The 14,805-nt window shown below is 63.7% G+C and overlaps 1 protein-coding gene across 1 annotated transcript in view; it reads left to right on the top strand.

Moving 5' to 3' along the window:
• Positions 1–14,805, top strand: part of ANO1 (anoctamin 1) — a 161,205-nt gene that overhangs the window by 99,165 nt on the left and 47,235 nt on the right. The window contains exons 6-10 of the mRNA XM_066383432.1: positions 609–663; positions 3,885–3,936; positions 9,112–9,177; positions 9,783–9,838; positions 13,851–13,892. Coding sequence (XP_066239529.1) covers positions 609–663; positions 3,885–3,936; positions 9,112–9,177; positions 9,783–9,838; positions 13,851–13,892 — 271 coding nt within the window. The remainder of the gene's footprint in view (positions 1–608; positions 664–3,884; positions 3,937–9,111; positions 9,178–9,782; positions 9,839–13,850; positions 13,893–14,805) is intronic.

The following is a 14,805-nucleotide window of genomic DNA, read 5'->3' as shown; positions in this document are numbered from 1 at the left end:
ATGTTACGACCAGAGCCACTCTAGCGCCTGGGGCAGAGGCCACAGAGCCATCCCCAGCGCCCGGGCCATCTTTGCTCCAATGGAGCCTTGGCTGCGGGAGGGGAAGAGAGAGACAGAGAGGAAAGCGCGGCGGAGGGGTGGAGAAGCAAATGGGCGCTTCTCCTGTGTGCCCTGGCCGGGAATCGAACCCAAGTCCTCCGCACGCTAGGCCGACGCTCTACCGCTGAGCCAACCGGCCAGGGCCGATTATCTTAAATAACTGAAACCGTGGGGGCGGCACGATACCCTTCCCACTGCCAGCAGGGTGGAGGCACAGGCCGGAAACGCTGCCCGCTCACCATGTCCTCAACAGGAAGCAGGGTCCTCCAAAGGGGGGTCTGAACACACCTGTCTCTGGGGTCACTTCCCAGTCCTGGGGGTCTCCCAGACTCTTGGAGGATCAGGGCAAGGGAGAGACAGACTGTTCCCAAATGCCCGGGGTCTGGTCACAACCTGGGCTGCGGACAGTTTTGCCCATTTCACAGCCAGTGCTCACGGGGACAGTCCGGTGTGCGGGGCCTTGGGACTCCAGTGACCGGTGTCTCTTCTTCTTCCTGATATTTCAACAGATTTGACCTGTCAGACAAGGATTCCTTTTTCGACAGCAAAACCCGGAGCTCCATAGTAAGTCTCGCCTGCCCTGCCCGGGAAGGGGGGGTGGGGGGGGGACGACGGCACCCCCTCCTCGCTCATGCCCACCGGCCGGGTGGCCCCAGGAAAAGTTTAATCGTTTCATTTCTGAGAAACTCCTTGGGGTGGAAGAGGCTCTAATTGTCTGTGACAGAAATAATTAGAGTCATAAAACCGAGTGGGCTTCAGAGGGGCCCGGGGGATGGTCCAGCCCAGCAGGAGGAGGAGGAGGAAGAGGAGGAGGAGGAAGAAGAGGAGGAGGAGAGGAAGGGAAGAGGGAGAGGGATTCCAGACCCTCTGGTGATTTCTCTCAGGGTCTGGTCTGCGCTCCTCCCAGCCCCCGGCCACACAGCCCAGTAATCTGTGCGTTCCTCGCACGTGGGCCCCAGGCCCAGAGGTGGCCCAGCCCGCCAGCAGGCCAGGCGGAGGGGACGGGCGCGGGCGGCAGAGCCGTGTGGGTTGGGCAGCTCTCCGAGGCTTTGCCAGAGAAGCCTGCCAAGGTTTGAAATCTGACCAGGTCGCCCTGCCCTCGTCAAGGTATTGGTTTAATGTTTATCCATCGGTCGCCAACTTGTCTGCCAGCCAAGCGGGGCCGCGCACGGCTCAGGACCCAACTTCTGTCTAAACAAGAAATTAACCTCGCAGCCGAGCCGAGCCGAGCCACCCGGCCTGGAAGGCCCAGCCCGGCGGGGAGAGAGGGGTGCAAGGCTTGCCCTGGAGAGGAAACTGCCCCTCGCTCCCCGCCCGAAACGGGAAGGTGGCCAGGAGAGAGACAGTGCTGCGGGTCGCACTGGCCTGGGGGCTCGGGCCGCTGCCAGGACAGGCAGATCCGGGTCCCGTCCGCCCTCAGCTCCCTCCCGGCCTCGTGACTCCGGGAGTCACTGAGCCTGCAGGGGCCCGAGCACGAACCCGGCTTCCTGCTCAGAGGACAGCCGTGCGCCTCCTCCACGGTTCACCTGGACGCAGCGCTGGGACCAGGGCCCCTGCCGTGACTTTCACTATTAACCGTGTGGCTTATTAATTTTAGCAATTCAATCCCATAATTATGAACGAGGGGTGTGGGGAAGGGGGGGTGGGATTCCTTTCTACAAAAACATCAGCCAGCTGGTATATAGCTCAGGGGCTGACGTGTGTCCGCAGAGGGTAACTCGTCTCTCTGGGGACGCCCACAGCTTGGGAGAACCGTCCCGTTCTAACCCAGATGGCTTCCTTTTCCTACACCCGTCTGAGGTAGGAGAGACCGGCGGAGTAAACTGAGTCACGTGCCGGTGTGTCCATGCATCTGTGCGCCCCAACGTTTTATATTATCTGAGGGCTGCCCAAACGCTCCGAGGGCACAGCAGTTGCAAATTTGTAAAGTCACTCTTGCGCTCAGGGAGGCGGCCAGGTGAGGGGGTGGGGGGAGGGGGAGGGGGAGTGTGAACCAAAAGCTCTGGTTCTCGTCCCGTTGAGCGTCTATCTGCTCTAAAGTTGTGTTCAGTCCGCGATTCCCCAAGTCACAGAAAGCGATTCCGACAGGGCAGTCGGGGCGAACCACACCGCCCATGACTCCGTTGACCTGGCGGTGGGCTCACTCTCTCCCAGAGACCCCTGGAGGCCGGTTTGTCAGCGGCCTGTGCTGCAGATCATCTCTTTGGTGGTTCAGAACTTCGCCTTTGGTTAGCCGGGCCCTGCGGTCTTTGAGTCCCAACAGTACCCGGCGTCAGAGTGAGAGCTTTGTAGGCAGGTAGCAGTCAGAAACAGCAGAGACAGAGCAACGCGCGGCCCCTGGGGCTTCCACCGTCGGCCTTGGGGCATAAGGGAGCCATAGAAGGTTGTGGAGTAAGGTTTAAGAGGAGGTCAGATCTGTCCTTCAGAGAGCAGGGCCAGCGGCCCACTGTGGGAGGGCAGACGGAAAGCGGGTGGACGCAGAGTCACAGCCGTGGTTGTGAACGGGGGTTGTGACCACACGCGGAGGATGGGAGGAGGCAGTTACAAGACAGTCAGTGTGGTCAGGAAGAGGCCACCTATTGGTCTGGGAGGGGAGGGGAGGAGCCAACCGGGTGGGCCATCATCCATTCACTCACTCAGTCACTGGACAGCCCTGTGCCCAAGACTGGGGGAGTGGGAGGTGGGAGGAGGCAATAGGGCAGGTGGGGGTGGGATGCACCTCAGGACAAGACAGCAGAGTTAGAAGGCAGAGCGGCAGGAAGGGCGGGGGCCCTGCGGCCTGTTCTGTTTTTAGGCCCCTCTGATTTAGATCTCTGGGACAAGTGCTTCTGACAGAAGGAACAGCAAGGATGGAGGCCCTGAGGCTAGGGTAGAGGGTTTGGTGAGTGAGAGGAGCAGCCAGCAGGCGGGGGTTCCTGGGACAGACAGGATGGCAAGACCAGATCAGACGGTCGGCCTTGGGGGGCGGGGCGCAGGAAGGCCGTTGACCTTGCCCAAGTGAGTGGCATCGCGGAAGGTTGCGAGGGGGGTTGGTGTTCTCTGCCCCGCCTGTCTACGGCGTGGGGTTGATTATTTTCATCCTACTGTGCAAATGGGGAAACTGAGGCGCAGAGAGGTGAGGTAGTTTGCCTAAGATCACATGGCTGCCAGTGGTGGAGCCCGGACTCAGACCCAGCCAGGTGGATTCATCCCCAGCTGGGGCTCCTGGCGCCTCCAAGTGACATGTTTTCTTAGTAAACCGGGCACAGAGCTGGGGTACGCTGGGACCCTTCGAGGGTGGGAGGAGGCTTCTGCAGGGGTGCCCCGTCGTCTGCAGCCTCCTGAGAGTGTGGGATGGAGTCTGAGGCCTGCCCACTCCCCCCGGGCTCTGGAACATGCGTGGCCACACCAGGCGTGGTCCTATTGGCTGGGTCCTCATGTCTCTGAACTCCAGCTCACCTCTCCACCGGAGGGAGAGTAACCCATCATCACAGGGCTCATGGGACAGTGCCTCACCCTGAGCGCCAGCGCGACCCAGAGCCAGAGCCCCGGCTTCCCGAAGGGAAGAGGAAGAGGGGGCCCCTTCGGAGACCACTTATCCCTGAGAACATCGAATCTCCCCTGATACTGTTGACCAGACACCCTCAGAAGAGTCGGCCGCGGCCCCCTGAGGGGGTGGGAGGTCGTCCCGGGCCGGCCGACTGCGCTCCACCTTCCCGGCCGTCCCGGGGCGGGATCCTCTGCGTGCCGCCGCTGCCGCCGGCTGGACTGACCGTCCGCCCCCTCCCTTCTTGTCTCCGCACCAGGTCTATGAAATCCTGAAGAGAACGACGTGTACCAAGGCCAAGTACAGCATGGGTAAGGGCATTTTTTGGGCCTGACATCAGCACGGTTTCCCAGCGGTGATCTCGCCCTGGAATCATCTCCGTGGGGGGCGCGCCGTCGGCCAGCTTCAGAGATAGATGTTAGAGGGTTGGTGATTTAAGCCCGTGTGACCGTTTCAGAAGGGAGAGCCAGCCATCGTCCCGGGACGGAGACAGAAACCGGGGACGGGGACGGGGACAGAGACCGGGGACGGGGACAGGGGACAGGGACAGAGACCGGGGACGGGGACGGGGACAGAGACCGGGGACGGGGACGGGGACAGAGACCGGGGACGGGGACAGAGACCGGGGACGGGGACGGGGACGGGGACAGGGACCGGGGACGGGGACAGAGACCGGGGACGGGGACGGGGACAGAGACCGGGGACGGGGACAGAGACCGGGGACGGGGACAGAGACCGGGGACAGAGACCGGGGACGGGGACAGAGACCGGGGACGGGGACAGAGACCAGGGACAGAGACCGGGGACGGGGACGGAGACCGGGGACGGGGACGGGGACAGAGACCGGGGACGGGGACAGAGACCGGGGACGGGGACAGGGACCGGGGACAGGAACAGAGACCGGGGACGGGGACGGGGACAGGGACCGGGGACGGGGACAGAGACCGGGGACGGGGACAGGGACCGGGGACGGGGACAGAGACCGGGGACGGGGACGGGGACAGAGACCGGGATGGGGACGGGGACAGAGACCGGGGACGGGGACAGAGACCGGGGACAGAGACCGGGGACGGGGACAGAGACCGGGGACGGGGACGGAGACCGGGGACGGGGACGGGGACAGAGACCGGGGACGGGGACAGAGACCGGGGACGGGGACAGGGACCGGGGACGGGGACAGAGACCGGGGACGGGGACGGGGACAGGGACCGGGGACGGGGACAGGGACCGGGGACGGGGACGGGGACAGAGACCGGGGACGGGGACGGGGACAGAGACCAGGGACAGGGACAGAGACCAGGGACAGAGACAGAGACCAGGGACGGGGGCGGGGACAGAGACCGGGGACGGGGACGGGGACAGAGACCAGGGACGGGGACAGAGACCGGGGACGGGGACAGGGACAGAGACCAGGGACAGGGACAGAGACCAGGGACAGAGACAGAGACCAGGGACGGGGGCGGGGACAGAGACCGGGGATGGGGACGGGGACAGAGACCGGGGACAGAGACCGGGGACAGAGACCGGGGACGGGGACGGGGACAGAGACCGGGGACGGGGGCGGGGACAGAAACCGGGGACGGGGATGGGGACAGAGACCGGGGACGGGGACGGGGACAGAGACCGGGGACGGGGGCGGGGACAGAGACCGGGGACGGGGACGGGGACAGAGACCAGGGACGGGGACGGGGACAGAGACCGGGGACGGGGACGGGGACAGAGACCGGGGACGGGGACAGAGACCGGGGACGTGGGCGGGGACAGAGACCGGGGACGGGGGCGGGGACAGAGACCGGGGACAGAGACCGGGGACGGGGGCGGGGACAGAGACCGGGGACGGGGGCGGGGACAGAAACCGGGGACGGGGATGGGGACAGAGACCAGGGACAGGGACAGAGACCGGGGACGGGGACAGGGACAGAGACCGGGGACGGGGACGGGGACAGAGACCGGGGACGGGGACGGGGACAGAGACCGGGGACGGGGACAGAGACCGGGGACGGGGACGGGGACGGGGACAGGGACCGGGGACGGGGACGGGGGCGGGGACAGAAACCTGGGACGGGGATGGGGACAGAGACCAGGGACAGGGACAGAGACCGGGGACGGGGACAGGGACAGAGACCGGGGACGGGGACAGGGACAGAGACCGGGGACAGGGACAGAGACCGGGGACGGGGGCGGGGACAGAGACCGGGGACAGAGACCGGGGACGGGGGCGGGGACAGAGACCGGGGACGGGGGCGGGGACAGAAACCGGGGACGGGGATGGGGACAGAGACCAGGGACAGGGACAGAGACCGGGGACGGGGACAGGGACAGAGACCGGGGACGGGGACGGGGACAGAGACCGGGGACAGGGACAGAGACCGGGGACGGGGGCGGGGACAGAGACCGGGGACGGGGGCGGGGACAGAGACCGGGGACAGAGACCGGGGACGGGGGCGGGGACAGAGACCGGGGACGGGGGCGGGGACAGAAACCTGGGACGGGGATGGGGACAGAGACCAGGGACAGGGACAGAGACCGGGGACGGGGACAGGGACAGAGACCGGGGACGGGGACGGGGACAGAGACCGGGGACAGGGACAGAGACCGGGGACGGGGGCGGGGACAGAGACCGGGGACGGGGACAGAGACCGGGGACGGGGGCGGGGACAGAAACCGGGGACGGGGATGGGGACAGAGACCAGGGACAGGGACAGAGACCAGGGACGGGGACAGGGACAGAGACCGGGGACGGGGACGGGGACAGAGACCGGGGACAGGGACAGAGACCGGGGACGGGGGCGGGGACAGAAACCGGGGACGGGGATGGGGACAGAGACCAGGGACAGGGACAGAGACCGGGGACGGGGACAGGGACAGAGACCGGGGACAGGGACAGAGACCAGGGACGGGGACAGGGACAGAGACCGGGGACAGGGACAGAGACCGGTGACAGAGACAGAGACCGGGGATGGGGACAGGGACAGAGATCGGGGACAGGGACAGAGACCGGGGACGGGGACGGAGACCGGGGACAGGGACAGAGACCGGGGACGGGGACAGGGGGCAGTTTTACGGCCCAGCACCTCTCAGCGTCTGGGTCCCTTCTCTTTGGCTTGAGGCACTTGTGGTGGAGTACAGAGCCCACCACACACACACACACACACACACACACACACACACACAGAGCGCAGAGGTGGTCAGTCCCGCTGCTGGAAGCCGTGGTGAGGTGACCAGGTGTCTTCACCCTCTCTTGACCCTCACAGTCCAGCAGGAAGTAGTTAGGGTTCCAGCCAGGGGCGATGGCCCAAAGCCAGGCCGGGTGCTGCCAGACAGGCTCACGGCTTTAACATGGAAGGCGCCCCCCCCCCCCCCCCGGGGGGCTGGCGACAGCAGCCCCACACCAGGCCTTGGGGGATGGTGCTCCCCCTTGACACACGCCCTGATTCCGGAACCTGCCTCAGAACCATCCCAGCGATTAGAGTGTGTGTGTGGAGGGGAACTGTGCCCCCCCGGCCCCCAGTCCCTGGCCGACAGCTGCAGGCTGAGTGCACTAACTAACTGACCTGGAGCCTTTCGGAGAAAAGCGTGCCTTCCTCTCTGAGCCGCGATGCCCTGCCCAGAGCTGGGCTGACGGTGCCGTTTGCCGTGCCGTACCGGGATAGACGGGCGCAAGGCTGCGGCTCGAGGGCCACGGGGGGCGAGGGGGTCTCGTAGGAGCCGGAGTCTGTGTTTTCAGGGGTGAGAGTCCCTGCAGGTCTGCTCCCTGCAGACGGCAGGATGCCGTGGAGGGGACAGGAGAGCAGGAGAAGGAGACTGCTCTGCAGGTGATGGCCCAGGACGCAGGGTAGAGAGGATGGACCCTCCAGGGTCGGGCCAGCTGTGTGTCCCCCGGCCAGTGTGGCCGATGGCTGGTCACAGGGACACCCTTACAGGCCTGAAATCTCAAAGCCCGTGTCCTAAGTTAGAGGGAGTGAGGCCTCGTCCAGGGGTCAGGAGGAGCCCACAGGAACAGTGTCCCCATAGACCCGGCCCACCTTCGACAAGGGCCTCCAGAATGGCCCGGGTCACCAGAGGTCGGGGCAGGAAGCGTGGCTCCAGCCCCCGTGCTGTGTCTCAGAGCTCCGTCTCCCTGTCAGGCCCCTTCCCGAGGAACCGCGCGTGGTTGTTGCTGTGAGAGTCCGGGGTCTGGGGCCGTGCGCTGGAGGTGGCCCTGGGGATGAGCACTTCGTGTTCCCACCATTTCTGTATCCGTGCTGGGTGTCCATGCAGATTAGTCGGGGGTGGGGGGCGGCTGCTTCTCTGCCTGCCGCCCCGTTTCACATTGGCGCGTCTGAATACCCTGCTGGCCTCCTAGTCATTCACCAAGGGTTGAGACTGTCACCTGCCAGGCTCCGTCCCAGGAGCACCCCTGCTTCCAGGGGTCTGTGTTCCGGGGGAGGGAAGTAGGTAGTCGATGATCAGAGACACCAGATCGTAACCTTGCCGTTGCAGGGGGGTGGGGGACGGGGAGAGCTGGGGACAGAGAAGCAGCGGGAGGAGGGAGTGAGGGAGGAGCCCTGCACGGGCGGCTCCGTGTGGAGAGCGTCCCAGGAACCGTGAGGAGCCGGCCGGCAACCTGGACCGGACCCCACGCCACCTCTTGTCGCAGGCGAACTCACCCGTGAGCGATTTTAGCCACCTGCTCCCACCTCTCTCTGGTCTGGATTTCTAAGTGTCCCTCCAGTGCCCTGACCGACTGTTCCCGATCGCTGATCGAGGACGTGGTCAGTTTTTAAGTGGACTCCAGGAAGTCCTCTTCCACCTACTTCATAGGAGCAGAGGGGTCAGCCGGCCTGGCCACTGAAAACAGATATGACTGGCTTGTGACCGAGAAGGCCTCTTGGGTCGGGCAGATGACTCCGTGACCAGCAAGGGGCTCCTTGGGAGCCCTTCTCGATGGTGCGCCGAACCCCAAAAAACTACCTGCAGAGCGAGACCGGAGCCCCAGCCAGGACTCGCTGTCCCCGTGCAGGGCCGAGCCCTGCCGTCCCCTCTCACAGTGCTCTCTTCCAGGGCTGGGCACCCAAACCCATGCCTATGGTGGCACACGTGTGGTCACTGTGACAACATACTCAGCGCAGGGCCTGGGGTCTGCAAACTAAGGCCTGGCTCTCAGGTCCCTGCCTCCAAGCACCGGACCCGCGGTGCGTTTCCTCCCCGCCCCCTCCCACACACGCGCTCCCCTCCCCCCTGCGAACGCAGCAGCTTTGATCCCGTCAGCCAGGGGTCCCCAAACTTTTTACACAGGGGGCCAGTTCACTGTCCCTCAGACCGTTGGAGGACCACCACATACAGTGCTCCTCTCACTGACCACCAATGAAAGAGGTGCCCCTTTCGGAAGTGCGGCAGGGGGCCGGATAAATGGCCTCAGGGGGCCGCATGTGGCCCGTGGGCTGTAGTTTGGGGACGCCTGCCAGGCCCTGGTGCGTGTAACTAATAGCCGGATGTGTAAACAGGGCAAGGAGAGGGAAGAAAGAAGGACTCTGCCCTTTTAAGTAAGAGACGAAAGTGTGGTAAATACGGTAAGTGCCTCCGCCCCCGCGCGGGGCCCTGCAGGCCTCCCCTTCGGCTTCTCCAATCAACCTGAAAATCTAATTCCGAATCATACGTGTGCTTCTGACAACCATCCGTTCCCCGCCCCCCTCCCCCCCCTCCCCCATCCATCCGTATTTTTTTTCTCATGATTCAGCTTTTCTAACCGGTTGCTCGGGTTGGGGGAAAATAATAGAAATTAAAAATCCGTCCTTCTGATCTGCAGGCTTTGCCCTCCATCGAGCGGGCAGAGGGTAGTTGGTGACTGGCCGGTTTCGGCGGGGTTCCTCCTTCCTCCCAGACGTAACTTCTTCCTCTTGGTGTCTCCTCTCTCTGTGTCCTCCTCGTGTTCTGCCCCGTAGAGCATGTCCTTGTCATCTAGTCGATGGCGGGAAGGAAGCCCCAGGAAGGTGGCGGGGCTGTGTGCGGCCAGGTGCGGTGTGGTGCGGTGTGGTGCGGTGCGCTTTGAGGACATGAACGCTGGCTCGGGGATTGAACCTGGGCCCGGGACGGGCCGGCTGTGCTGGAGCACGGAGTGGCGGGGCCGGGGGAAACAGGCCAGTCCATAATCTTCTCTCTGCCTTTGTTTTTTAAGGCATCACGAGCCTGCTGGCCAACGGGGTGTACTCGGCTGCCTACCCGCTGCACGATGTAAGTGACCTTGACACGCACAGTTTATCTCTGCGTCACGTGACTCCCCGAATCCCCCACGGGGCCACGCACCCCCGGGGGGGGGGAGCTTTAATTATCCTGCGGTCTGGGCTTCCGGCTTTGGCTCTCCCTTAAATGTCAGCGGCGCACAGGCCCCGCTCTGTTTCTCCACGTCGGACCGAGATGTTACAGGGGCGTCTTTGCCTTGCAGAACCGTTCCGCGTTTGTGGCCGAAACTCGGCCCGGGCTTTATCTGACCCTCGCGGCCAGTGGGGCCCACTCGATGTCTTCCCTGGCGCGGTCTCCCCGCCCCGCCCCGCCCCGCCCCATCCCGCCGGGTTCTGGCAGAAGGACCAAGGCCCTGTGTGTGTGTGTATCTATCTGTCTCTGCAGAGCCAGTGGCCAGCTTCCCGAGCTCAATCTCCAAATCCCACTGGAATCCCCCTGACAAATATAGCCCGCGGCCGAGGCCGGCCCGCGTTGTCTTGGCTCAGGGTTGAGGGAGCGAGATGATTCCTTCTTATTGTCTCTATGGGAACAGGGACCAGAGGTCAGCGGGTCACTGGGAATGGGCCACGGGGCCTGAGCAGTGTGGGAACCCCGCAGGGAAGATCTCGAACTCTCCCAATGTGCGTTACTACAAAGACTAACGGCGAGGAAGCAGGAGGAAGAGGGTGGACCTGGGTGGAGGGGGGGGCAGGGACCCAGAGTCTCCCGTCCTGGCTGCTCGCCCCTCAGCCGTCTGCAGTGGAAATACCCCCTGTTCTCGCTGAGCCTCAGTGTCCCCACCTGCGAGTTGGGAAGAACGCCCGCCCCGTGCAGCTGCCAGGGCCAGTGTGGGGTGCCAGAGGGAAGGCAGAAAGAAAAGGGTTTTCAGCAGCACAGACAGGACAGAGGGAAGGTGCCGGAAGCACAGGGGGCCATCACCCCGGAACACTGACCTGCTTCCCATCCCCTGTCACTCACTATCGTGATTCCAGGTTGACTGGCTTCCCACCTCTGCGCCTTTGTGCATGCTGTTCCTTACGCCTGCAATGCTCTTCCCACCGCCTCTGCCCGGACCGTGCCTCTCCCCTCCCCCAGGGCGAACAGAGCATCACATCTGCTCCAAGCCTTCCTGTTCCGCGCCCCCCACCCGCCCCCCGCATCCCCAGCACGGGTGATCTGTCCCTGCCTCCCTCCCTCTACCCCCCGCTCCCCCCCCCCCAGCACGGATGATCTTCCCTGCCTCCCTCCCTCTACCCCCGCCCCCCCCCACATCCTAATCTGTCCCTGCCTCCCTCCCTCTACCCCCCGCTCCCCGCCCCCCCAGCACGGATGATCTGTCCCTGCCTCCCTCCCTCTACCCCCCGCTCCCCGCCCCCCCAGCACGGATGATCTTCCCTGCCTCCCTCCCTCTACCCCCGCCCCCCCCCACATCCTAATCTGTCCCTGCCTCCCTCCCTCTACCCCCGCCCCCCCCACATCCTAATCTGTCCCTGCCTCCCTCCCGCTACCCCCCCATCCCCCCGCCCCCCCCCCCGCATCCTAATCTGTCCCTGCCTCCCTCCCGCTACCCCCCCCCCCGCATCCCCAGCACGGGTGATCTGTCCCTGCCTCCCTCCCGCTACCCCCCCATCCCCCCACATCCCCCCCCTGCATCCTAATCTGTCCCTGCCTCCCTCCCTCTACCCCCCGCCCCCCCGCATCCTAATCTGTCCCTGCCTCCCTCCCTCTACCCCCCGCCCCCCCACATCCTAATCTGTCCCTGCCTCCCTCCCTCTACCCCCCCCCACATCCCCAGCACGGGTGATCTGTCCCTGCCTCCCTCCCTCTAAGCTTCTGACGCTCCCTGTCCCACTGAGACACCACTTTCTGGCCACTGCTCACTGTGTGTGTCTCTCGTGACAGCTCGCTGCTGGCACCCTTAGGTGCTCAGTAGATGTGGCGTTGGTGTGGGCTGGAGCTAGTCGCGTTGCCCCGTGAGCGGCCTGTGGCTGGATGAATGTTTCGAGGGCAGGGCTCAGAGCCCCGCAGGTCCCCCCCCATCATTCCAGGCTCCTCCTGCCAAGCCAGGGGTCCCGGAGGGGATTCGCTCACCCAGCGTTGAGCCCCAGTGGCACCGGGAATGCAGCCCCTGCCCAGCACCGGCCAGTCACCTGCACGGTCTCAGAGCTGGTGGCCCCGAGACTAAGTGTCAGGGACGCAGAAGCTGCACCGTTTCAGCCTCCCTGTCTGCTCTGAGCCAGCTCCTTGAGTCTCGAAAGGGAGAGGGGAGAAATCAATCTTCCTGAGCACCTACTGTGTGCAAAGAACCCTATTTAGTTAGTAGCTTTATTTTATTTTTTTAATTTGGTGCAGATAAGGAGACTCAGAGAGGTTCAGTAACTTGCCCAAGGTCACACAGCCCCTGAAGGGGGCGGGGGAGCCAGGGCCCTCTGACCCCCGAGCTACATCTCTGTCCCTTAGTGGGGACCACCGTCTTGTCCTTCCCTGAAGGCCAAATGCACCCCCTTCTCCGTCTTCACTACCACATTTTTCCAACAGTTGAGTCTGTCTGCTGTTGAAGCAGACTGTTTCCACGTTACAGACAGGGAAACTGAGGCTGGAGTTGCTGGGACAGACAGCCGAGGAAGAGTGGAGCCAGGAGCCCAGACAGATTAGGGACTTGGGGGATGCAGAATGTTACCCACCTCCTTAAGGACCAAAGCCGGTAGTCAGACATCGCTCTGAGTGGGACCAGGTGCATTCTGCGCGTGCGTAAACGGAGAACACGGCCATCTCACTCGCCGCTGAGCTGTTCGATGTCACTGCTCGCTGCCCCCGTGCGCAGCCCACCGCATCGCCGCCCCCTTCCCACGCCCGGCTTACTGCGTTTATTCATTCATTCATTCATTTGTTCCCAGAGAACATCTGTCAGGGAGGTGTGGGCCACGGTGCCAACCAGAGAGCGCCTGCTAAGACGGTGTGTGCTCTGAGCGAGACCCCTGGAGGTCTTCGTAATCAGTGTGTCCGCCACGGAAGAGGGACTTTGACAATTCAGCCGGCTGCTCAAGCAGCTTCTGGGCTTCCTTCCTGGTGGGTGGGCATCCACGCCCCTCTCCCCGAGGTCACCAGCTAACTGACCTCTGCATAGATGAGCTGCTGTGGGAACCATGTGGCTGTCTCAGCCGCCAGAAGAAGCCCAGGGCACGGGCAGGGCAGGGGCCTTGGAGACGCTGGAGGAAGCTGGTTAAACTGCTCTCGGGGTGTCTCCATGCGGAGACCAGGGTACCGGGTTGCTGGCCTGGTGGTCAAGGTCTCCCCACCCAGAGATGGCCAGTGGGGCTGGTGGGGTCGTGGGGCCATGGAAGGAGCTGGTGAGTAGAACAGGCAGTGGGCAGACTTCCGGGAGGCCTCAGAACTTTATCTACCTGGCGACCCTGGGGACCAGTCCTGCAGGTCCTCACAGAGCCCTTCCCTCGTGGCCCCTGCTTAGTCACCGGTGTCCGTGCTGGGACGTGGAGCTCACTTCTGACTTTTAGATCCTGCTCTTCCCTTGCCCTTGGAGACGGGATCTAGTCCCGGGCTCGATTAAACTGAGCCTTCTGTCCTCAGGAAGGTCAACGAGCCTCAATGTTTCCGTCTGTAAAAGGAGAGATTTGGGCTCCGTGATCTCTCATGGGCAGTGACCCTATCGTTTATCCTCCATCCTGGGGCCCTTGAGAGTGGACGGGGACACCATGTGGGCGGGGTGGTGGGGACCAGACATGGAGACTCGTCCTGCAGAGTAGAACGTGTGTTCACCCTGTTGCCATGGCTCTCCAGACCCAGAAAGCCACTGAAGGACCTTCCTTGGACTTTGCCCCTGGTACAGGGCACACAGGGTGCTTGGTGCTAAGGAGGGACGCCTGGCCCACCGTCTGCCCTGTCCTGGGATTGTCTGACCGTGTCAGTGAGTGTCTGCGGGCTTTGTTTGGAAACAGGAGGCACGGAAACTACTTGAGAGCTCCCTGGAGTAATAAGAATACTTCTTTCTTTTTTTTCCAAACAGGGAGACTACGAAGGTGAGAACGTGGAGTTCAATGACAGAAAAGTAAGTGGCCGCAGAGGGAGAGCGGGCGCCCTGGCAGAGGCCTGGAGGGACCCCGGGGCTGCGGGAGGGAGGGTCTGGGCCAGCAGCAGACCCTGGGCGCGCAGGGCGGACTGCACGACGGGCATCAGCGGTCACGGGGCTTCTGCTCCCACGCTGGAGGGAGGACGAGGGTTAACGCCACCCGGTTGGTTCTTTCTGCTCCTTCCGATTTTCAGAAGCGTCCGTGGCAGGTTAGTGTAGCCGTGGAAAAGGCTGTGCCCCTCGGAGGCAGCCCAGACTGGAGCGGGGTAAAACCTCCAGCTCTCTTTTAGCCTAACGCTGTCCTGCCCCCCGGGCAGGTAAGTTGGGGAACCGCTGTGGCCAGCGGTGCCCCCGGGGAAACTTGTCGGGTAGCATTCAACCCGGTGTCTCTCAAACCGACCTGACCTGGAACCCTTTCTGATGGACCAGTTATGGAGCTGGTGTCCATGGGACGTACTTTGGGGAAACACCAAGTGATTCTTTTATTCCCCAGTGGGTGTCCCTGATTCCAGCCACCCCCACCCCTGCCCCATGTAAACATCTCCCCACCATAACCCTCTCTCCTCCTCCCCTCCACACTCTGGAAAGTTCTGTCCTGCTGTCCTGCACACGTGCCTGCTCCTGACCTCGTGTCACCCCTCTCTGTTCCCCAAACAAGCTCAGACCTCCCTCCCCCCAGGGAGCAGCCCTCCCTGGGCCCTGTGTCCCTCTCAACCCCCCTGTCCTGCCTCTCACCCCGAGAGCGGGTCCTTCCAAGGTGGTGGGTAGAGACGCTTCCCTGAGAACGGCACAATGGTGGCCTTGTCCCAGATCACAGGGGCTGGGAACCTCTGTGTCTGGAATGTTCTCCGTCCCTGCCTCCCTCCAGCCCCCCATACATGTCTTTAAACCT

Source organism: Saccopteryx leptura, chromosome 1 (assembly GCF_036850995.1).
Source record: "Saccopteryx leptura isolate mSacLep1 chromosome 1, mSacLep1_pri_phased_curated, whole genome shotgun sequence".
Taxonomy (NCBI): Eukaryota; Metazoa; Chordata; class Mammalia; order Chiroptera; family Emballonuridae; genus Saccopteryx; species Saccopteryx leptura.
Note: the sequence above shows the minus strand (reverse complement) of the source record. Positions and strands in the feature narration are given on the sequence as shown.